Source organism: Pelophylax lessonae, assembly GCF_965119305.1.
Source record: "Pelophylax lessonae genome assembly, chromosome: 4".
Lineage (NCBI taxonomy): Eukaryota > Metazoa > Chordata > Amphibia > Anura > Ranidae > Pelophylax > Pelophylax lessonae.
In genome coordinates, this window is record NC_138771.1 from 458,265,530 (window position 1) to 458,289,309 (window position 23,780).

The following is a 23,780-nucleotide window of genomic DNA, read 5'->3' on the forward strand; positions in this document are numbered from 1 at the left end:
CTAGAATCCTCATATTTGAGAGAGGTTACCATCAGTGTCGGCAGGTGCATTGGGGGCGCAGGGGCGCCGCCCACCAATCCATGAGTTTGGCCCCCTAATCTACATGCAGGGTGCAGGACGCATGGATTCCAATGGGTTTTTCTTTTTTTTTTTAAGCACGTGATTAGAGCCAGAGGCTCTAATAGGCTTCAAAAAAAGGGTGGGCTCAGGGCGCAGAGCACTGCGCCCCGAGCCCACCCAGTTGTGTGACAATAGCACACGGATCCTACTCCCAGCCAATCAGGAAGCGGGTCCTGAGACCCATTTCTCGATTGGCTGAAAGGAGAGGCCATGCTATTGGCCAAGGAGGAGGAGGGAGGAGACGCAGGGGAAGCCGCCGCCACTGGGGGAAGCTGCTCTCTACTTTAGTCCAGAGTGAGTGAGCTGGCGACTGGGGGGGGGGGGTGGTTGGATGGTATGGTGTGCGAGCAAGCTGGTGTGGTCAGAGGGGGGGGGGGTATGGTGTCTCCCGTCTGATGCCCCACTCCCCCCCGGCCCATGGAGCACCAGCCACCACTGGTTACCATAATGGTAAACTAGGGATCCAGAAAAAAAAACATCAAAGTAACAATGAGTTTTAATACATAAAAGATCTATAAATTAAGATGGTCCTTTTAAAACTATAAGAACCAATGGTGGTGTATGCCTTAGGGCAGCACAGTGGCTTGGCTTGAATCTTGGTCAGTTTACGTGTCCTCCATGTGCTTGTGTAGCCTTTCTTTCATACTCAAAAGACATGCTGGTAGTTTAATTGGTTCCTGAATAAATTTGTATGTGTGCGCAAAGTGACTAGGCATTTGGGTTATTACACTCCACATGCCAGTCCCAACCCAATACCTTATGAGCTACTCCTTAACCACTTCAGCCCGGGAAGGTTTTACCCCCTTCCTGACCAGGCCATTTTTTGTGATACGGCACTGCTTTGCTTTAACTGACAATTGCACGGTCACGCGATGTTGTACCCAAATAAAATTGATGTCCTTTTTTCCCTCCACAAATAGATCTTTCTTTTGGTGCCATTTAATCACCTCTGCAGTTTTTATTTTTGTGCTATAAACAAAAAAATGCTGACAATTTAAAAAAAAAAAAAAAACAACAACTTTTTTTTTAACTTTTTGCTATAAAACATATCCAATAAAAAAAATGTAAAAATCTAATTTCTTCTTCAGTTTAGGCCAGTTTGTATTCTGATACATATTTTTGGCTAAAAAAAATCCCAAAAATCGTATATTGATTGATTTGCGCAAAAGTTATCACATCTACAAACTATTGGATAGATTTATGGACTTTTTATTTATTTTTTATTGTTTTTATTAGAAATGGGAGCGATCAGCAATTTCTAGCTGGACTTCAACATTATAGCAAATCTGACACTAAAGCCCCGTACACACGTACCGATTGTCGGCCGTAAATATTCGGCCGACGACGGATCGGCCGATTGTTGGCTTGTTAGTATGATGCTTCCGACAGCCGACAGCGCATTTTCGGCCGAACAGAATCTGTCGTGCAGGCATTAAAATTTTTGTTGGCCAACAACAGAACAGCTGATTGTTCGCCAGTCAGTACAGATTTCGGCCGACAGACAGCAGATTAGCAAGACTGGGCATGCTCAGAAAAGAAAAAAGACACGGAAAGTTAACCATCACATGACATCACTTCTGCAGTCGGCTGTTGTTGGCCGACAAAATTCGTGTGCAGTCTTTTGCAGTTTTCAACAGACACGACAGCCCTGGACAAAAGACGGCCGACGATCAGTACGTGTGTACGGGGCTTAAGGGGTTTATTTATTAAAGACAAATCCACTGTGCGCTGCAATTGCACTGCAAGTGCACTTGGAAGTGCAGCCGCTGTAGACCTGAGGGGAAGCTCTGCTGATTTCTATCATCCAATCATGTGCAAGTAAAAATGCTGTTGTTTTTTTATTTTCCTTGCATGTTCCCCTCAGATCTACAGCGACTACACTTCCAAGTGCACAATGGATTTGCCTTTAGTAAATCAACTCCTAAGTGACACGTTTTAGGGACCAGTGACACTAATACAGTGATCAGTGCAAAAAATGCACTGTCACTGTATAAATGACACTGGCAGGGAAGAGGTTAACATCAGGGGCGATCAAAGAGTTAGGTGTGCTCCAAGAGAGTGATTTCTAACTGTGTGGGGGATTGACTGACTGCAATAAGAGAGAGATCTGTGTTTCTGATTAGTAGGAACACAAGATCTCTCTCTTCCTGTCTGCCAGAACAATAGTCTGTCTTGTTTACATAGGCAGACCACTGTTCTGTCATACCTCCGAACGACCCACTGATTGGCTCCCACTGTACAGGTATGTGATTATGCACCGTAGGGCCGCCCTGCCGCAGTAAATGTACGTGGGACAGTCATTAAGTGGGTAAAAAATGTAATAAGAAAATTTATGAAAAAAGCTCTCAAATGTATCTGATTGTTGTCCAGAGAAATGGCCCACTAAATTGCCTGGCATTGGATACAACAGATAACACATGACACTGAATGTAAAAAACAGTTGCCAGCAATAAAAAAATAAATAAATAAAATGGCAAAATTTAAAAGAAAAGTCCCCCCCCAAAATCCATACCAGACCCTTATCCGAACATGCAGCCCGGCAGGTCAGGAAAGCGCCCCCCCCCCTCCTGAACCATACCGGGTCACATGTCCTCAACATGAGGGGGTGCTTTTGGGTTGGGGGGCTTTGCTTTCCCCCCCAAAGCACCTTGTACCCATGTACCCTGGGGGTCTGCAGGCTGGGGGGGGGGCTTAACAAGGTGGCCCCCAGATCCCACCCCTCCTATGTGAATAAGTATGGGGCACATAGTCCTTTTATTTTAACAATAAAAATAAATATCCCCTGTGAAGATTACCGGTCAATCAGGATGCCCAATGCCACTGCTTACTCAAACTCTGCCAGCTCTGCCTTCGGACAGTTCTTAAATGACATGACCCTGGCTTGTGATGTCACAAGGGGGCGTGTCACCCAGTGATGTCACCAGGTGACCTCACCCCTTAGATATTGGTATTCTTAGATAAGAACTGTCAGGTGCAGACGATGGAGCTGGCAGTCCTCTAGCAGGCTTTTTTTTTCTTTTTTTGAGTTGGCGGTGGCAGCAGGTGTTGTGATTGACAATATATCTCAAACTCATTCAGCTGGGGGGGTGGGGGGTCTGGGGGCTCCCATGTTGAAGGGGAAATCAATCAAAATAAAAATGTGTGATCATCGCGCTGCCTCAGTAACAAAATATAGGGTTAACTGAAACGTGACAATAAATAACTACAAATATAAACATTTCATAAATATAATGTTTCAGTACAAAATATATCTGTAAACAAACGTGTAAATAAATAGTGTGAGAAAGTACACTTATATTGAATAGGAATAAAAAAAATCTGAGAATTGAGAAAGTCTCTATGCAATAAATTGCTTCACAAAAAAAACTCTACAGTGTTATGCTTTTTCCAACTTCTGCTTCTTTCACCAGGTGAAGTGCAAGCTCACATTTATTCTAGACCCCAACTAAGGGTCAACTAAGCATGTAAGCAGATCAATCTGATGAACCAAACATATGGTGTTCAGGTTTATTTAAGAGCAATAGGATTTCCTTTCCAAAATGGCTCCACACAGCTCACAAGCAGGTCATAAGCAACAAACAGAAAAGAACAGCCTCCAATAGTGCAGTACCTGGGTTAATACGTTCAACACAATGCACAGACCCCACTTCATAAAATATACTCACATTTATTATATAAAAACAAGCATGTAATAAACATCCAGCATATCACCTAATCCAGTGAATACTCCTGCCGCCAGGCCCAAAATCTACATGTTATACCACCAACGCATGTGGCTTCATCTGGAGGGAAGCCACATGCATTTCCCTCCATGAGGTTGAACACTATTGGAGGCTGTCCCCATCAATAGAGGTGTAAGGTGCTTTTTTGGGGGCAGAGTCCCCCCGTGCACAAAGCAACCCCCATGTTGAGGGCATGTGGCCTGGTATGGTTCAGGAGGAGGAGGGCACTTGCTTGTTCCCTCCATTTCCTGACCTGCTGGACTGCATGCTTTGAGAAGTGTGGGGGGGGGGGGTGGATAGCCATTTTTTTTAAATTTTGGTATGGGGGTTACCTTCAAAATCTTCAAAATAAGATTTTTTTACATTCAGCTATCAGCGGGGAAGCCCACTGACAGCTGATGACGTGGCAGCTAGCTTCCTGGCACACTCCCACTATAGCAACCAGCTATACACAGTGTGTTAAAGAGAAAAAAACACAAATCCGCAAAACACAAAACACTTGCTCTTTTGGTGCAGTTCCATTGAAGACTATTAAACGCAAAACTCAATCTGCTGTGAGAAAAAGTGACTCTTTCCAACAATATGCAGCTCTGCAAAATGCACAGATGTGAACTACATCCATACGAAACCATTTTAAATTAACTGTATTGCAATTCTGCAAAACGCACCAAAAAATTCATATGTGTGAATGTAACACATTGCTGAATAGGCCTGGGGTAAAACCTTCCGGAGCTGAAATGGTTAAAAATGTTTAGAATCGTTTAGTAGGACTTAAATACAATTAAATAGCCTATATTGTGATTTTGTGTCTGACTCTTTCTAAGCCTATAGTCCTAGAAATCATTTTTAATTCAAATTATTGTTTCCTTTAAAATAAAATGTGTAATTAAAAAAAAAGGTTCAGGTCATTGGACTCTTAAAATAATAAAATGTTGCTGATTGCTGGAACCTGTTCATATGAAGCGACAAGAAGGTGTTGCTTTCATGGTGCAGGGATGTTTTGCTTCTGCTGTTTTGTAACCACTAACCAGATGTCTGCAAACTAATGTGATTTGTGTTATCTTGTTAACAACAGCTGAGTGCAAAACATCAGCTAAATGCTATTACATAAGATAATAGTTCTTCTACTAGGCTGAGTTTCAGGCAATTCGCCATCGATGTCTTAAGCAGAAAGATTTATATAACACTCAGAGGCTCTAGTGAAAAACATATTTTAACAGTTGCCTTTCCAGCCTATTAAAATGGCTTGCTTCATCCCTTACTGGTGATAGGGTCTCAATATCAAGAAGGTAATACCCAGAAGCTGAAATTGTTTTAAGTCTAACCACAAATTCCTAATCAATGGGGTATGATTCAATGCTGTAATTGGCTGAATGAGTTTCTGCTGCTGACTGTACACTAGCAAAAGTGTGCCTGTTCATTAAACTGGCGAAAAGTAGTAGTAGTAGTAGTAGTGGTGGAGCGCAGGAATACACAATGGTACAGTGGCAGTGATGATGTGTGATAAGACATGCGTCGATGCAGTGACTAAGGAAGTGAGCATACGGGAGAGGTGGGAGTCCGGCACAGTGGTGAGAGTGAGAACTAGTGTACAGGTGAGGTGAAGGGAGAAGGATGGAAGTCAGACAGTATACTGTGAGTTTTTTTTTTTTGGGGTGGGGGGGGGTTGTTATGAAGATGTAGTGATGGGGCAGTTTCAGGCATGGTGGTATGAAGAAAAGTGCAGGCACACTGGTAAAGGGGGAGGAGGGAGTGCTCACGTGGTAGTGGTGGGGTGGTAGCAAGTGTGGGGGTGAGTGGTGCCCCTCGAGGTGCTGTCAGCTGTAACTCCCGATGTAGTCTTTCAGGGTTGTGGTTGGCATTTTGAGCAGCCAGGCCAAAGATTACAGTTCCTTTGTAAGCCACAGCAGAAGCTGGGGGTGGGGAGGTAGTGTGAACTGATAAAGCCAGAAGTTAGAATGCCATTTTGGTGACATGAGATCTTTTGTGTTTTGTGGTCTAGAGAAGGTAAAAAATTGCCAAGTGGTGGAGATTTCCACTGCAAACTTTTGGAAAGAGCGGTTTGGTTGATTTTTAGCTTATGCCTCAAACACACATTCAGATAATCGTACGAAAAATATTGCTTTCGACTTGATCGCACAATAATCTGATCGTTAGTACACAACTTTCAACAGCCTTTTCGTCCCAAAAAATTCGAAGGAACAAACACGAAAACCTTTGTCGTACGATAGCCTACCGAATGGCAGTCGTTTAATCAGTACAGTATGCGTCCACTAAAAATCGATAGACAAAGTCGACGCATGATTAGAAACACAAAAAAAAACCCGGAAAAGGCCTGGCTGCCATTGTTTTTGATTTGCACTATCCAATACGTAGCTACGCAGCCAGGAAGCTTTTCCAGAATGGTACGACAAAAATCATACGTTTAGTACGCATTGTTGAATTCGATATTAGTATCATGCAACAAAATGCGAACTATAAGTCGTCCGATTATCTGATCGTGTGTACGAGCCATTAGAGACCCAAGGTACCTATAGGCTTTAATTCCCAATATGATGTGGATGTGATTCTTAAATAATTGTTTATGCTAATGTATCTATTATACTTATATTTACATGTTTTCTTTCTTTACTTTCTTTAACTGAATGACCGTCCAAATATTTGTTCTATATGTCCACTGCCTTAACAAGCCTCCCCTTTTTTCTGCTGCACTATCAACTATTATACCCAACCAGCTGATTACTTTCAACTGTGATGTTTAATTAGGTGATTAATTGGAAGGTGGGGTATATTTGCACATTATATATGTCCTGCTCTTTTACTCTAAATCTGTGCTTTGATCAAGGCTTATCAGCCGAAACGTGTGAGCCCATTTGTATTTTTACTCATCTACATGTACTAATAAAGATGGATTAAGAAATATCGGCTCTACCTTTTGAAAGTGTGTTCATCCATTGATGTAAGAGGGGACATCTGAGCCAGAGCATCCATCGTGGTTTTCCGTCATCAACCTGTGAAGGGGCCTTACATTGCCTAAGCGCTGCCCTATTTGCTTTTGCCATTGCAACACAGACTCACCTGCTGCAGGTGCTTTCTGCTGGGTGTGGCTGTTGTGGATGGCACTGGTTAGATTTAAACCTTGATGCTACCATGCATACATATAATACCAACACAATGCTTTTTCCTTCCTGCTGCTACAGGTCCCATTTTGGCTTATTCTGTCTTATCCCAAACACTATACACTCCCACAGTGGGCTTAGCATTTAGTGACAGTGTTGTTGATCTCATTTAAACTGCAGCAATCTTTGCAGATACCGGAAGTGTCCCATCACTAATTAATTACATGTCACATGATCTACAGAAGAGAGACACAAATAGGATTTTAGCCAGGGAAACTTCCTGTGTTTGGGGCAGTAAAACCCTATAGAGTTCTATAGAGCTGGGGGACAGATCCATTTCACAGTACTGTGATGTCTTTGGGATTTTACTGCACACACACAGGCATCTAGAAGCAGAAGACACATTTCCCGGCACTGTAGATGCCTATTTCCCAGCCCTGTAGATGTCTTTGGGATTTTACTGCGCACACACAGGCATCTAGCAGAAGCAGAAGACACATTATCTACAGGTGGCATGCAGAATGCTGGCCAAAATTGTGTAAATATATATAGGGGGAGGGTGTGTAGGGCACAGGGGTGTATGGCACAAGGGTGTGTGACACGCACAGAGTTCAGGTATCAGGAATAGTTATTGTGCAGTAAGTCCCCTACATATGAACCTTCGAGTTGCGAACTTTCAAAGATGCCAACGCACAGTTTTTTTTGTTTTTATTTCATTCATCCTAGCAGACTGAATATAAAACAACCTGATAGATCACCATACCAGCACATGCAATGTTGGTGCAGTGATCTCCCCAGCTGTGTTATTGTATTCTGACAGGGGAACTCCCCCCCCCCCCCCCCCCTGAACACACTTTATAGTGCTCGCAGCCCTGGTCTGTAAGCACTGATCTTTGTTTACTTACAACCAAGTTGGACTTACAAAGGAGCTCCCGGAACAGAACTCGTTCGTAAGTAGGGGACTTACTGTACAATGTGCAGGGTTCAGGAGTATGTAACACACAGAGTTCAGGGGTCAAGAGTGCAGATGTTAGGATTGTGTGACACAGAGAGTGAGGGGCCCAAAAGTATGAAAAAAAAAAGGCTAATGTACAATGTACACTCTCTCCTCCTCCCTTCTCCCAGTACAAATCCCTCCCACCCCAATCCTATATCCCCCATTGTACAGATCCCCTCTAAAAGGACCAATTCCTCACACAGTACAGATTTTCACTCACAGTCCTAAACTCCCCTCAGCCCCGACCCCTCTTCTAGCTCACTCCCTTAGCACAGAACGTCTCATTACAGCATTCAGTCCTGTTCAGCCACAGCCTGCTAAAGACTTTGACAGGCTTCCTAAAGTGAGGCTTGATGCCGGATTCTCCCCTCCAGAGTGTACTAAAACACTGGGAGAGATGCACTGCATTTGGGCAGCCCTGTGTGCCAAGGGCCCTAAAGATAAGCGCTTTATTTAGAATAAAACCCAACTCTTTACCACTCCTCCCTCCTAATCTATGGAACCTTCTAAACTATATTACCAAAAGTATTGTGATGCCTGGCTTTACGTGCACATGAAATTTAATGGCATCCCAGTCTTAGTCCGTAGAGTTCAATATTGAGTTAGCCCATCCTTTGCAGCTATACCAGCTTCAACTCTTCTGGGAAGGCTGTCCACAAGGTTTAGGAGTGTGTCTATAGAAATATATACCCATTCTTCCAGAAGTGCATTTGTGAGGTCAGGCACTGATGTTGGAAAGAAGGCCTGGCATACAGTCTCTGCTCTAATTCATCCCAAAGGTTTTCTTTCGGGTTGAGATCAGGACTCTGTGCAGGCCAGTCAAATTCATCCACCCCAAACTCACTCATCCATGTCTTTATGGACCTTGATATGTGCAATGGTCCAAATCATTTGGCAGAGAGGGGATTATGGTGTGGGATTGTTTTTCAGGGGTTGGGTTTGGCCCCTTAGTTCCAGTGAAGGGAACTCTTAAGGCAACAGCATACCAAGACATTTTGCACAATTTCATGCTCCCAACTTTGTGGGAACAGTAAGGGGATGGCCCTTCCTGTTCCAACATGACTGCACACCAGTGCACAAACAAGGTCCATAAAGACTCACAAAGACTCACAAATGCACTTCTGGAAGAATGGTCAAACATTCCCATAGACACACTCCTAAACCTTGTGGACAGCCTTCCCAAAAGAGTTGAAGCTGTTATAACTACAAAGGGTGGGCCAACTCAATATTGAACATTACAGATTAGAACTGGGGTGCAGTTAAATTTAATGTGCGTGTAAAGGCAGGTGTCCCAATACTTTTGGTAATATAGTGTATATTGAATTTCTGAACATGCATTATCTATATCAGGCAGAAGCAAGGGGGGAACTAAAACTCTAGTTTTCTTCCTATATTATTCTTCTACAATAGATATAGGCTATAGGGTTGTGTGACTGAAACATTTTGAAGAATACAGCTACCTAGATCACAGTTTTGAAGGTTAAATTGCTAGTGCAGTTTTTTTTTGAGTATTGACTTTAAAGTATGTGAAAACCCAATCTGTAGAATTTCAAATAAGCTTTAACATATTTTTAAAAGTTATCTTTAACATTCTTAAATCTGCAGCTTTCATTAAAATAACACCTGGTGATCCTGCTATGAAGGTGGTTGTTAAGGCACTTCCTGTTATGGGGTGAAAAAATCTGTCTGTCTTCTGTCCAAATTGTTCTGCGGCATTTACCCTGTTTTATATAGGTTTTCAATAGAGACTACAAAGTGGACATTCCAACACACATTGATCCACTGGTGTCATCATGTGGAAAACATCTCTAGGAAATGCCATATAGCCATTGCTGAAGTGCATGTAGACAGAAACTTGATGCAAAGATTTTTTGGAGATAAACTGCACTTAGATGTCACATGGCATGAAAAAAAAGGTGAACAAAAAGTATTTTATTTTTAATAGATTTTTGTAATACACAGTGCTTTAGAAACGAAATGTTCTTCTTTTTAGGTTTTACATCTACTTTCAAATTGAGTCTTTTTTTAAAAACGAATCACAAAGGTGAGTTTAAAATGATAGTGTTCTTCACCTTTGCTTCTTGTTCATGAGAATTACCTTTAAATCCTTTTTACCTTCAATCACCTCATGCTTTTGCTTATTATTCCCCTGCAGTTTCCCAGCATGGATGTGGTAACACTGACACTTAATGCAATGCAGGCAGAAGCATGAAACTAAAAGTACTTGGCACATAATGATAAAGTGCATAAATGAGGACACAGAAGTACAAGCTAAACTCAGAATGAGATGATCAATACCTAAGCTCTCATGAAAATTAAGAGTTAATCCACACAAAACTAATATTTTAGATTTAGGTGGAGCCTTCTGAGCTAAGTCACCTGCTATTGTGTTGTATGCTTTGGAGACTCTAGTGATTTGATCTACCTTTGACAGTCCCTAGATCTTTTCCTTTCCCATTTTGTATTTTTTGGATGCTCTCACCCAATCTTGGTGTTCCCATCCCTACTGTTGTATTTTTATAATGTAAAATAAACAACTAGTTACAGCAAGTAGAACAGGGCTCCATCATCATAGTCATGGCAAAGGTTTAGAACCTCACCAGTAGAGCACTTACCAATAGAGATCCTGGGAGATGTAAGACACTTAGAGGTTTACCTTCCCAGGCTCTTGCAAAAAATGACGGTTTTGGGTGGACTAATTCTTTATACATGAAGATGAATGCGGTTATTGCATAATCTTAAAAATGTAATTAGATGTCATCCAACTTACTTTTATACCCATCAGGCAGTAAAGGACACTGATGACTCCCATTGGAAGCACGTAGAACAGGAATGATGTTACCTGGATAATGCAGTTATAAATCCACAAGGGTTGGACAACAGTGCACATAGCAGAGTCTGGTACAAGACTTCCATTGGGAAAGTACTTCACTTCGATGCCATGAGTGCTAGTATTGGGGATAGAGAAAAGAATGGAGAAGATCCAAAGTGTAATGAGGATTCTAAGGGCCCTCCTTCTGGTGCTTTTGAGCTTGGCTTGAAAAGGATGGATAATGGCCACATACCTCTCCACACTCACTGTTGTCACGCTAAGGATGGAGGCAAAACATACAGTCTCAAAGAGCACAGTCTTAAAATAACACCCCCAAGCACCAAAGAGAAAAGGATAGTTGCGCCACATCTCATACACTTCAAGAGGCATCCCAAGGAGCAGGACAAGAAGGTCAGAAACTGCTAGACTAAACAAGTAATAGTTTGTTGGAGTCCTCATGTTGTGGTGCTTCAGGATCACCAAACACACCAGAATGTTTCCACTGACCCCCACCAAGAAAATCGCTGTGTATACAAGAGTTATGGGGAGCGATAAATGACTTCGCTTTGGGCCATAAAAATATGCCAGATATTCTTCTGTGCTGTTTAGGTATCTCAAGAGAGTGTCATCAGATGGAAGAAAATGACCTGGCAACATGAGACTGACATTCTGCTGCTCATCCATTGCTCGGATGTTAAGACTGAACCAGGATTCACTTAATTTGTATGTCCAAACAACAGAAACTGTCTAAATACTAGTAAGAATGAAGCTGGTCTGTCAAAAAGATCCTGCCATAACGTAGCAAAATTGCTATGTAACAAAAATAAAATCACTAAAAGATAATAAACCAAGACATAAATGGTTTAATAAAATAATAGTATAATTCTAAATAACTAGACACAATGAAATAAAATGTCACTAAAATATAAAGATACACAAAAAGGTTAATGTAAAATGAAGACACATCGAATGATGTAAAAAATAGGAGAGAAATACTCAACTAGGTGTCAGGAAGCTAACAATGGTAGTATGAATTCTGTTTAAATACTGGCACTGGAGCTCCTCTTCAAGCACTTTCCAAGGGGCTACAAGTCCGTTCAATAGGGGAGAAAACTGCTCAAGTCTCAGATTGTGCTGCTGTGTGATACTGTACACCAGTTGCCTTTTAAAGATCTCTGTTTTAAGTGGAAAACTCTCCTCCCCTGAAGGATGCTGATTGGATGGCCAAAATTATTCAACATTTCTAACAATGACTTCAAGCTGCATTCAGCACGAGTCTGAGATGAAAAGGTTCTCGCTGCTCATCGCTGGTGCTTTCACGATCGCTGATATTCAGTGCAGGTTGGTGTGGCAAGCTGCTGAAGGGTTAATTTCTAGGACACACCATTACTTCTGTTCTACCAGATGAAAATGGGAATGTTATGTGTTCTGGATGTTCATAACGGAGGAATACAACCATGAAAACTGTCCTGGGTAAATTGCATTTGCCACTATGTTTGCTGGTAATGTGAAAATATATTTTGAAATGAACATCTAACACTTGTTAGACAAATGAACCATGAGCCAGATTTAATTTGACATGCATGAGATAAAATAAAATGGTCAGTAAGCCTAAAAAGGAAATTATAGTTTTTTTTTTTTTCCTTATCTTTTTTTTTTTTTAAGAAAAATGTGAAAGGGCATAAATATTCTTATCACTGTGATTTAATTGTTAAAAAAACATTTTGTTTGTTTGTATCCATGTATAAATTTTAGTTTTATATGTACAGAGTCACAGCCTTATTTTCTCAAAAATACTCAGGATCTTCTTTCTGCTTTATAATTATACACAGTGATCATAGTTCGCACAATGAAATTCTATTGGGCATATATATATATATATATTATATACACACTATATTGTCAAAAGTATTGGGATGCACATGAACTTTAACCACCTCAGTACTGGGCACTTTCACCCCCTTCCTGCCCAGGCCAATTTTCAGCTTTCTGTGCTGTCCCGCTTTGAATGAGTATTACTCATGCAACACTGTACCCAAATGAAATTATCATTATCATTTTTTTTTCACACAAATAGAGCTTTCTTTTGGTGGTACTTAATCACCAATTGTTTTTTTTTGTTTGTTTGTTTGTTTTTTTGCAATACAAATGAAAAAAATATCTTTTTTTTTTTAAAATATGTTTTTCTTGTTTCTGTTAGAAAAAAATTCTTCATAAATGTTGAACACAATTTATACTGCTACATTTCTTTGGTAAAAATAACCCAAATATGTGTATAATATTTGGTCTGTGTGAAAGTTATAGAGTCTACAAGCTATTGTATCAATCACTAAAAATTGATCACACCTGCTGTACTGATGGCCTACCTAATTTCTTGAGGCCCTAACATGCCAAGACAGTACAAATAACCCCCAAATAATCCCTTTTTGGAAAGTAGACAGTCCAATGTATTAAGTAAGAGGCATGGCAAGTTTTTTGAAGTTGCAATTTTTTTCTCACAATTCTTCTTTGTAAAATAAAGAAATTATTATAATTTTTTTCACAAAAATGTCACATTAACAAGTTATTTCTCACACACGGCATAGGCATACTTGCAACTATTCCTCAAAATACATTCTGCTACTCATCCTGAGTATGGAGATACTACATGTATGAGACTTTTTCAAATCCTAACCACGTAGAGAGGCCCAACATGCAGGGAGCACCTTCAGGCATTATCCAGTTTAAGACCAGGCCTTCTTCTGATGCTTTTTGTTTACAAGTAAAAATTCTTATTTTTGCTAGAAAATAGAAAACCCCCAAACATTATACATTTTTGTAGCAGAGGCCCTAGAGAATAAAAGTGTGGGTTTTGATAATTTTTATGTCACACTGTATTTGTGAAGCAGCTTTTCTAACAAAATTTTACACAGTTAACGGTGCTGAACTGGGTAAATGGATACCAAACATATCATGCTTTAAAATTGTGCACGCTTGTGAAATGGCACCAAACTTCGGTATTTAAAAATCTCCAAAGGTGATATTTTATAAGCCTTTATTTTTTACCATTTTAGAGTTACAAAGGAGATCTGGTGCTAGAATTATTGCTTTCACTCTGACGTTCACAGCGGAACCAACGTGTGCGTTGCCTTTGCACGCGAGCACGGAGGGGATGGGGCCACTTTAATAGTTTTATTTATTTATCAGTGGGACACTGATACACTGACAGATGTTTTTGTGCACTTGTACACTATGACAGATGTTGATCGTCCACCAGCGGAAACTGACAGATGTTGATGTCACAATGAAACACTATTGCAGATGTTTTTTGCACTAGTACTGATGTTCATGGGGACACTATGACAGATGTTTTGTGCAGTGGTACAGATGTGATGGGGCAGTGGTGCTTTGCATACTGTGTGGGGATCTGTGACAGCTCTGTGTGTAAAATCATCCCTTACACACAGAGTTGTCACATAGTTTGCAGATCCCCCCCCCCCCTCACTGAGCTCTCACTGAGCTCAGCAGGGAGAACTGTCGCAGAGACTTGTGTCTCTGTTTACACTGTGAAGGCTTTGATTGGACACAGCCATCATGTTATCAGGAGGGCCAATTGGGTGCCCATATCCTCATCCCGTTTTGGCTGTGTCCTGTGATCACAGCCATCACAGGATTGTGCTGTTGTGCTGCCACGGGGCCATGCCCGAGTACTCTTTGAGAGCGGTGTATTGGTATGTGGGCTCAGAACGATGAAGTTCCCACTCCGCCATATATGTATTGTAGGAGGGTGGGAAGCGGTTAATGGCATCCCAGTCTTAGTTCGTAGGGTTCAATATTGAGTTGGCCCACCCTTTGAAGCTCTACTGTCTTCAACTTTTCTAGGAAAGCAGTCCACGAGGTTTAGGAATGAATCTTTAGGAATGTTTGACCAATCTTCCAGAAGCGCATTTGTGAGGCCAGGCTCTGATGTTGGACGAGAAGGCCTGGCTTGCAGTCTCTGCACAAATTCATCCCAAAGGTGTTCTATCGGGTTGAGGTGAGGACTCTGTGCTCATCCATGTCATTATGGACCTTGCTTTGTGCACTGGTCCAAATAATTTGGTGGATGGGGGATTATGGTGTGGGATTGTTTTTCAGGGGTTGGCTTGGTCCTTAGTTCAAGTTTAGTTTAAGGCGTCAGCATACCAAGACATTTTGGACAATTTCATGCTCCCAACTTTGTGGAAACAGTTTGGGGTTGGCCCCTTCCTGTTCCAACATGACTGCACACCAGTGCACAAAGTAAGGTCCATAAAAAACATGGATGAGCGAGTTTGGGGTGGAGGAACTTGACTTGCCTATTCCGAGTCCTGACCTCAAGCTGATAGAGCACCTTTGGGATGAATTAGAGTGCAGATTGTGAGCCAGGCTTTCTTTCCAACATCAGTGTCTGACCTCACAAATGCGCTTCTGGAAGAATGGTCAAACATTCCCATAGACACACTCCTAAACCTTTTGGACAGCCTTCCCAAAAGAGTTGGAGCTGTTATAGCCACAAAGGGTGGGCCAACTCAGTATTGAACCCTACAGACTAAGACTGGGATGCAATTAAAGTTCATGTGTGTGTAAAAGCAGACATTACAATACTTTTGAATATACGTGTGTATATGTGTGTGTGTATATATATATATATATATATATATATATAAATATGTTTTAAAGGCATCTTTTAAAGCAATTTGCCCTCCTGACATTTACATGGCATTTCATATCTACATTTACCCTGTTTATGATAAGTTTAATGTGTACCAGATGAATGAGGGTTGCTGGAGAATATCACTTTTACAGGTGACAATATACTTAGAGAATTTTCTGGAGCTATCCATGGTGCTGAAACTGGTGCTGTGTTTTTACACAATTTTAGCATTTTGAGGTGAGACAATGCAAGGCCCTGCCACAGTATGAGTTTAGTAAAATTTATGCAGATGTCACAGTATTCTCAAAGGTTCAGTTTTAGAAGCTTCAGCAAGTGATTTATAAGCTGATAAAGCTCTGTTTTAAGTTTTCCCTAGGATTTGGTAGTCCTGGGTTGGGTACTGGAGCTTGAAAGTTCCAAAGTGTCTTGGGCAGGAAGGAAACTTCAATCCTGTGTCCAGACCTTGATAAATGCCTGCAGTCTGAGTGACATAGGTGTGCAGGGCCAATATAAGCCTAATCAGAACTACAGCATTTGCAGTTGCTGCTGTTCAGAAACAAAGACAGTCTGAGAATGGAAGTGTGCTCCAGTCAGGAGAGGTAATTGATTGGGGAGACAAGACTCCATGTTGGAGAGATTTCCTTACCCACAGGACCAGGAGAGTTGGGACAGCTATGCAAGTCAGCAGAGGACCAAGAGAGCTGAGACAACTAGAGAGTCCAGGAGGGGGATTTGTACATTTTGAGTGGGAGAGCCCGGGATGCTGGGAGACCCGATACAGAGGCCAGGAGTGGGCCAATACAGCAAAGTGCTATGAGTAAAGGCTAAGTGAGCCTGAGGAATCTGTGGTACTGCTGCAATTTGCAAGTTTATGCAAATTATTATTTTAAAAGTGGGCAATGATGTGCTAGTTGGACTAATGCCAAATGTGGACATGTCTTAGTGATGTCAAGGAGAACTCCAAAGGACCACAGTAACCATGGGAATTCACCCACTTGTAACCATGGGAAACAAGTAGATGGCATATAACTCCCCCAACTTGTCGGCACCTTTTCAGGCACCAGTTCTTTGGGATGAGTACCCCTTTTTTGGGTGTAACCCCTTTTAAATCATCTCCAATGCTCAAAACCATGTGATCTGATAGCAACATGGCAGGGGACTAGGCAATTGGTTTTCTTTTGCCACTGCGTTAGCTGTCGGCATGCTGGGGGGTAGAAGCTGGTTATGTCTGCAGGGGGCATTTTTTTTAATAAGAAAAAAAAAAAACTTAAAGTGCTGTACCTGTAATAAATGCACAGGTTAGGCACTCTCTATGGGCATCAATTGCATTTGCAGTACAAAATGCAATGATACGACATCTTGACCCTGGCAAATTTAATTTTCAAATGTGTTCCGTAAATTACATTAACATTCCATTTTATATAAGTAGGATAATTAGAATATGTATTACAGTTAGCATCTTTTTCGATGCAAGTACAAATATTGCAGATGTTAGGTAATGTATATATATATATTTTTTTGCCATGCCAATGTAGATAGAAATCAATGTTTCCCAGCTTATTCTGGATGAATGTGGGGCAAATGTATAGCAAATATAATTGCACTTAGCGACTGAAAGCTCCCTCTAGTAGTTATTTCACATTTTATTATATTCACATATTTTAGGCTTGTAAAAATGTTAATAATGTCAGTAAAATGACTTGATGATAAACACTGTAAAAAATACAAATGATTTGCCCACTAAATGATCACCATACCTTTGTTTTAAAACTCATAATAATTCCATAGGAACCATTATGTTATGTGATTTACATTCACAGGCATGTATGTCATAATTATGCTTTCACACTTTAAGAATTAGCAAGTTTTGCTGTCATCCCTAATTTTAAGGGTGATTATCATACCAATCAATGTTTGTGATTTTCTTGCAATCATAGATCACCTAATGATTGATACAGGTTTGCTTCAGTCATTCTCCGTATTGATGTGCAGAAGCCATAGGAACAGACCTGATTGCAGTGTACAGGTGTTGCTATGGGTATGAATATATGGATTCACACACAAATGTGAACACATTTTATGCTGACCCTGACATATAAGTAGCTCATGGTAGATGAACCACTTAGTAAACCTAAGAACATTGCCAGTATTTCTACAATATGATTAATGGCCTGTTTGTACTTTTACTTTAAGATGACTGGGAGTAGCAGTAAACTAGTTACAGAAGCAGAGGGATGAGGAATTCTGGAAATCTTCTGTACAAACTGACTGCTGTTTTCATCACTACAAGAAAAAAGAATGTTATTTTTGTGGTAGTTAGAGAACACAATGTTGGGCTCAGGGGCTGACTGACAACTCATGGGGCCCCAGGACAATAGTAGATCATGGGGCCACTGTGACACCAGCCACACTCACACAAAGCCCCACCTACGCATTGAAGCTCAGATGCATAGAGGGGGCATTTAAATATGTACTGCTGCATAGCATGCAGGGAAATTCCTGGCTTCTTTCTATAGAAGCCGCTGGGCACAGTTTAAAAATGGCCACCATGCTGCAGCCATCTTTATGATGCAACCAGGTGCATTTTAATAAAGCAGTGGGACTGTGTGCAAGATCATAATTTGGACTGTATTGCCAGAGAAAGAAGTAAAAAAAAATCAGCTAAAATCGGGTTTGGTTTTTGCACCCAGGCTAGGTGCTTCCTTCCACCAAACAGTGATCCTGCCCTCCAAACCATTACAGCAGATCAAGAGCTAATACCAGCCTTTTACCCAAAGCACAGACAAGATGTTGGGATAGCATCAAAGGAATGACTGTTTGTTGAACAGAAATACAGGTTTTTATGCTCTTCAAAAGTAGGTCGGTCACCCCATGAACAATAACACAAAAATTTTACCCAAACATCACACAATGATTTGGGTAATGAGGTAGAGCTGACACAACGCTAATCCCCTCATCGGAACCTCCAAGAGTTAGTCAAATTAGCCAACAGACAGAAACTATAGGTGAATGGGAATTCACACCTAGACAATGCTTTGATTAATCAGTAATTCCAGACTCGTTAGAAGAAGTTTGGTGAACTTTATAGGCACAAATAAGGGGGAAGTAAAAACTTTTTTATTGATTGACATATAAAAACAGAAACCCCTAACAAATGGGGAATGATTATTTAACATACACAATATACATAAAATCGGTGAGACATGTATATATAGAAATAATGAAACAATAATTAGTTGCATAATACATGAGTAATTCCAGACTGTCCGGCAACAGTATTCAAGAAGACCCTGGGCTTAGTCTCATTAACCAGCTTTCTTTTCACATACATCTTCTTACTGTGTTTCAAGTTGGCAGAGACCACCATGGCTTCCTTGACTGTTAAATTGAATAGTGTCCTCTTGCATTATATAACAGGATATCTTCCTAAATACTTGTATCTCCATCGAAGGTCAGGGCCCCTAGTCAATAGGCAAGAGGCTAGCCTACAGTCCCCTCCAAAAGCCCCTGTCTTGGTTGGGTCTGTCCCACTCACAATACTGTATCGTTGGAAGAGCAACAGGACCACAGAACTCATCCACCTCTCCTGATCCCCAAAAAATGAAGCGGGAAGGGGTAGTTCTGTAGTCTCCAGGGAGAGCTGAGAACTAGGGATCAACCCATTTTCAGCAAAGTCGATTATCGGAGGGCCGATATTCACTTTTCTCGATATATCGGTATCGACCCCGGAAATTGCTGATATTACCGATATTGTCGTGATGTCATTGCGTATGTTGCGCCACGCGCCTCCACGCACTGGGCCTAACCATCATGACTAGTTGGGAGTGTAATGTGTAGAAAGGAAAGCAGCACTTCCAGTCCCAGGAAAGTAGAAACTTGAGTTTATTTATTCAAATCAAAGGTCCAACATCGAACATGTATACAAGACAAACAGGATAGCAGACGCGTTTCACACCATGTGCTTATTCATTACTAATTGCAAACAGACATGTGTCCTCCCTTATGGGCCAGGTAGCATCACCTTGTCCAATTAAAAGAATGGTTTCCTGGGACATGGACACCTGGCTCTAATAAACGAAGACACACTCGTCTAGTTGCAAAACCTAATCATACACATGCAATGCTCTTGTTAAATCGTTATTCAAATATGCGCAAACAGATTCCACCCAAAAGGTAATCTCATAAACAACATATAGATTGCATGTGTATACAAAAATACACAACATTCAATAAATGAACAGACAGACATTATATCAAAAATTTCATATAAAATCACTGACAAAGAGAGACAAAATCTATCTAAAAACCTAGCCAAAAAAAAAAAAAAAAATTGAATGGGTGAATGCATGTGTATAGATACAAAAAAGGAAAGAAATAAATATACATAATGCGCATTAAGAGGAATGAAAGATGATAAAAAAAGAATTAATTTACTACTTGAACAGTAATATAATAATTATGCGCACCATATATATTAAATTGATTTGGAACCAGCTGAACACTAAACACTGACAACCCACAAAAAGCTGAAAAACATCCGAAGAAGACCCTTACACATGTGTTTATATAATGAACAATCTATACAGTCTAAGGGAATCCGCATGTGTAAATTTACATTTTCGCTTCGGACGTACAAACATGCATAAAGGGAATACAGTCAAGGATGTGCTTATAAACGGTAAAAAGTTTTTGTAAAAAAGTTTTTATCTAAGAAAATGCATATTCACAAATCCGTAAAAATATTAGTCTACATATTCCACTTACGATTCTTGCAGGACTGCCGCAGTTGCTCGGGATTCCTTTTGGTTCAGCTGACAGCCTTTTGAGCAGTGATTTGTTTTTTCTTGCTTCCTTAGTTGGGAGTGTAACACAGCCATACAGTCACCCACCCACAGCAGTCCAGTGCCAGCCACCCACCCACACCCACAAGCCCTGTACCAGCCAGCCAATCACAGGTCAGGCACTGTACCAGCAAGCCAGCCACCCACAGGCCCTGTACCAGCCAGCCAGACACAGGCACTGTACCAGCCAGCCACCCAAAGGCCATGTGGCAGCCAGCCACCCACAGGCCCTGTGCCAGCCAGCAGCCCACAGCCCCCCACTCACCACAGAGTGCCAGCCAGCCCACCACCACAGGGTGCCAGCCAGCCAGACCCACCCACAGGGTGCCAGCCAGCAACCCACCACAGGGTGCTAGCAAGCAAGCCACCCACCACAGGATGCCAGACAGCCAGCCACCCACCACAGGGTGCCTGCCAGCCAGTTTTTTTTTAACCCTATATTCAATTTTAGTAATGTCTTTCAAATTTCAATGGAGATGGATGCAGATAGAAAAAGTAAAAGTGTGATCTGGGAATATTTCTCGTCTCCATCTCCAGGAAAAGCAGCAGTGTGCAACACGTGCACAAACAATGTAAGCATGGGATCAGCAATTGCAAAAAACAAAAATACCTAAAAATCTTTGGGCCCATCTAAGAGTTCATCATGTTAAATTATAGCATGCAGCACAGAAAAAACACAATGAATCACAAGGTGAAATACCAGTATCCCAGGCAACAATAACCGATATGTTTCAGAAAAATAAATCAGGTGGCTAAATTCGGATGGTAGGTCGCAACTGCTGGACAGAGTAATCACAGAGATGATGGTCACTGATAACCAGGCATTTACAATGGTGTCTGACTCTGGATTTAAGTGGTTGATGTCCATAGTTGAGCCAAGGTACACACTGAGGAGTGCCAAGTATTATCGAACCGAAATGCTGGGAAACATTCACCAAAAGGTCGTTGAGAAAGTAAATGTTATGCTGAAACCAGAGAATGCTGGCAACTCACTCTCATTCTCGACTCACTGCTGGTCAGGACAAACAGAGTCACTAATGGAGTCTTACATGCCACTTCATTGACAGCGGATAGACAAGAAGGCATTTGGTGTTGAATACAAAAGTGATGCAAGGATCCCACACTGGGGAGTACATTAGAGAAAGTTTTTTAGGAATGCTTGAAGACTGGGGAATCACCAAAGACCCAATGATGCTTGTGCTTCAAGACAGCGGAGCGAACATGGTGAAAGGAATGAGGCTTGCTGATGTGTCAGACCTCAGTTGCATGGCACACACCCTCAAACTTGTGGAAAATGATGGTCTGTCAAACCAGAGAGCTTTGCTTGATATAATTGGCATGCTGAAGACTTGCGCAGGCCATTTCCACCACTCAATCCTTGCCAAGCAGTGACTGAGGTGCATTCAGGAAGACCTTGGCCTACCCAAAAACAACTTGATTAACGCTGTTCCAACACGATGGAACTCAACACTTCACATGCTGCAAAGAATGCTGGAGCAGAAGCGAACTCTTACCATCTATTCAGGTGAATATGGAGGATATCCTTGTCCTACAGCTGATCAGTGGGACATTACAGCCAATGTCATTAAAACCCTCCTCCCCATAGAGGAAGTGACACTAGAGGTGATTCATTACGACTCATCTGTGTCATCTGTCATCCCATGTGTGAGAGTGCTGAAGACGCTTCTTCAAGAGAATGAAGGACCCAACACACGTGGCACTAAAACATGTAGGCAGGCCGTGAGGGACAGCCTTGCCAAACATTTTGAGAAGCATGAAGAGAAAAAAAATATTGTGCTTGCATGTCTTTTGGATCCTCAATACAAGAATCATGCTTTCTCTTCTGATGATGTATTGGCCAAGGCAAAACAATGTCTGACAGAAGATATTCAACAGGAGGTTCCTGCCGAAAAGACAAGTCAGGAAGAGCAGGTTTCTAATCTGGAAGAAATGGATGCTGCAAAAGAGAAAAATGTCGTCCAAAAAGACAATGGACAGAAGAGAAACTTCATTGTGGTCGAATAGATGCTATGTTCAGTGTTTTATTAGGGCCTCATGCAGAGGATTCTTCTGAATCTGCAATAATGACCCTGGATGATAAAATTCATCTCTATTTGAAGGAACCAGCAATTGGCAGAATTAGTGGTGATCCTCTGTGGTGGAAAGAAAGTGATGGAAAGAAAATGAGGCACGCTACAAAAGACTTGCTTCTCATGCTAGAAGATACCTTTCTGCTCCTCCTTCCTCGGTACCAAGTGAGCGTGTTTTTAGTGAAGTGGCAGCAATATTTGAAAAAACAGAAGCCGTTTAACTGGTGAATATGCTAAAATGTTATGCTTTCTGCACAATATTATTGTTCTACCTAAGTTGGCGTATTAAAAGTTATTAGTACTAGTGTCTAGTCCACTGTCTTTTGCACTGCAGCTACTAGATTTAATCATTGCAGACAGTGAGTTCACTACTGCAGCAGTTTATGTAAATTTTGTTTTGGGAAGCCTTTACTTAATATTTTCCCAGCACTTTATTTTTCACAGTTGTCTACAGTTGTCTACTCTTCTAGGACTCGTTCGTTCACATTGTAAAACTGATGTACCTGCAAGTGAAAGCTGTGTGGTTTTCCGAACAGTTTTCATGCAGGTAAGGTGTGAAGAACGAGCCTTTAATGTTAAAAATGTTAACAAACAAACTTTAAGATGCTCAGTACCAGATTTGTGTCAACATTTTTCTTATTTTTCAAAACTTTAAATGTGCAAAATATCGGCCGATACCGATACTTCCAGTGACCAAAATATCGGTATCGATATCGGCCCTGAAAAAACCATATCAGTCTATCCCTACTGAGAACAACTGATAGGAGTACAGCATAGGAGGAAAGCAGAGGATGTTAAGATTCCAGACATGATGAACAATTTTTTTTTTTTTTTCTCACTAAATGATCAGATATAACAAAATGCTTTCAATTGTATATTTACCAGACTGAAAGGAAGCAAAGAGGAGACATTTATTGTTAGAATTTACTTGCACTTTAAGTTAAAAATTAGGTTTTAACTTAGAACATAAAGATAGAAAAGCGACAGCAGAAAAATGTATTTAAAGGATTCAATCATATCTTCCCTTTCTCCTGTTTCCTCAAGTCTGTACTTATTAAAGTGGGAGTAAACTCCCATGGTTGACATTTACCTACAGGTAAGCCTATAATAAGGATGACCTATGGGTACAGCAAACATTTCCTAAATGTGCACTGTTTAGAAGACATTTATTTGTGCATGGGCCAGTGATGTCACTCTGTGTGCTCTGAAGGAACGGTATGCCCGTGCCGTTTCTTCAGAGTCCTATGCCGTTAAAATTGGCACCAGCACGCATGTGTGGGAGTGATGTCATCGCAGCACAGCTAATCAGACGGCCGGAGGATGTGAACCTGGAAGGAAGACCAGGTGAAGATGAAAGCTCTGTCAGCGGTGACAGTGCATTGCTGGAGGGCTCCGTTTTAAGGCAAGTTTCTCCTAATGTGCTAG

The 23,780-nt window shown here is 41.2% G+C and overlaps 1 protein-coding gene across 1 annotated transcript in view; it reads right to left on the reverse strand.

The window, feature by feature from the left end:
- The window catches only part of NMUR2 (neuromedin U receptor 2), a 67,520-nt gene extending 55,932 nt beyond the window's left edge, over positions 1 to 11,588 (reverse strand). The window contains exon 1 of the mRNA XM_082257163.1: positions 10,729 to 11,588. Coding sequence (XP_082113289.1) covers positions 10,729 to 11,454 — 726 coding nt within the window. The 5' untranslated portion in view covers positions 11,455 to 11,588. The remainder of the gene's footprint in view (positions 1 to 10,728) is intronic.
- Between the last annotated feature and the right edge of the window lie 12,192 nt (positions 11,589 to 23,780).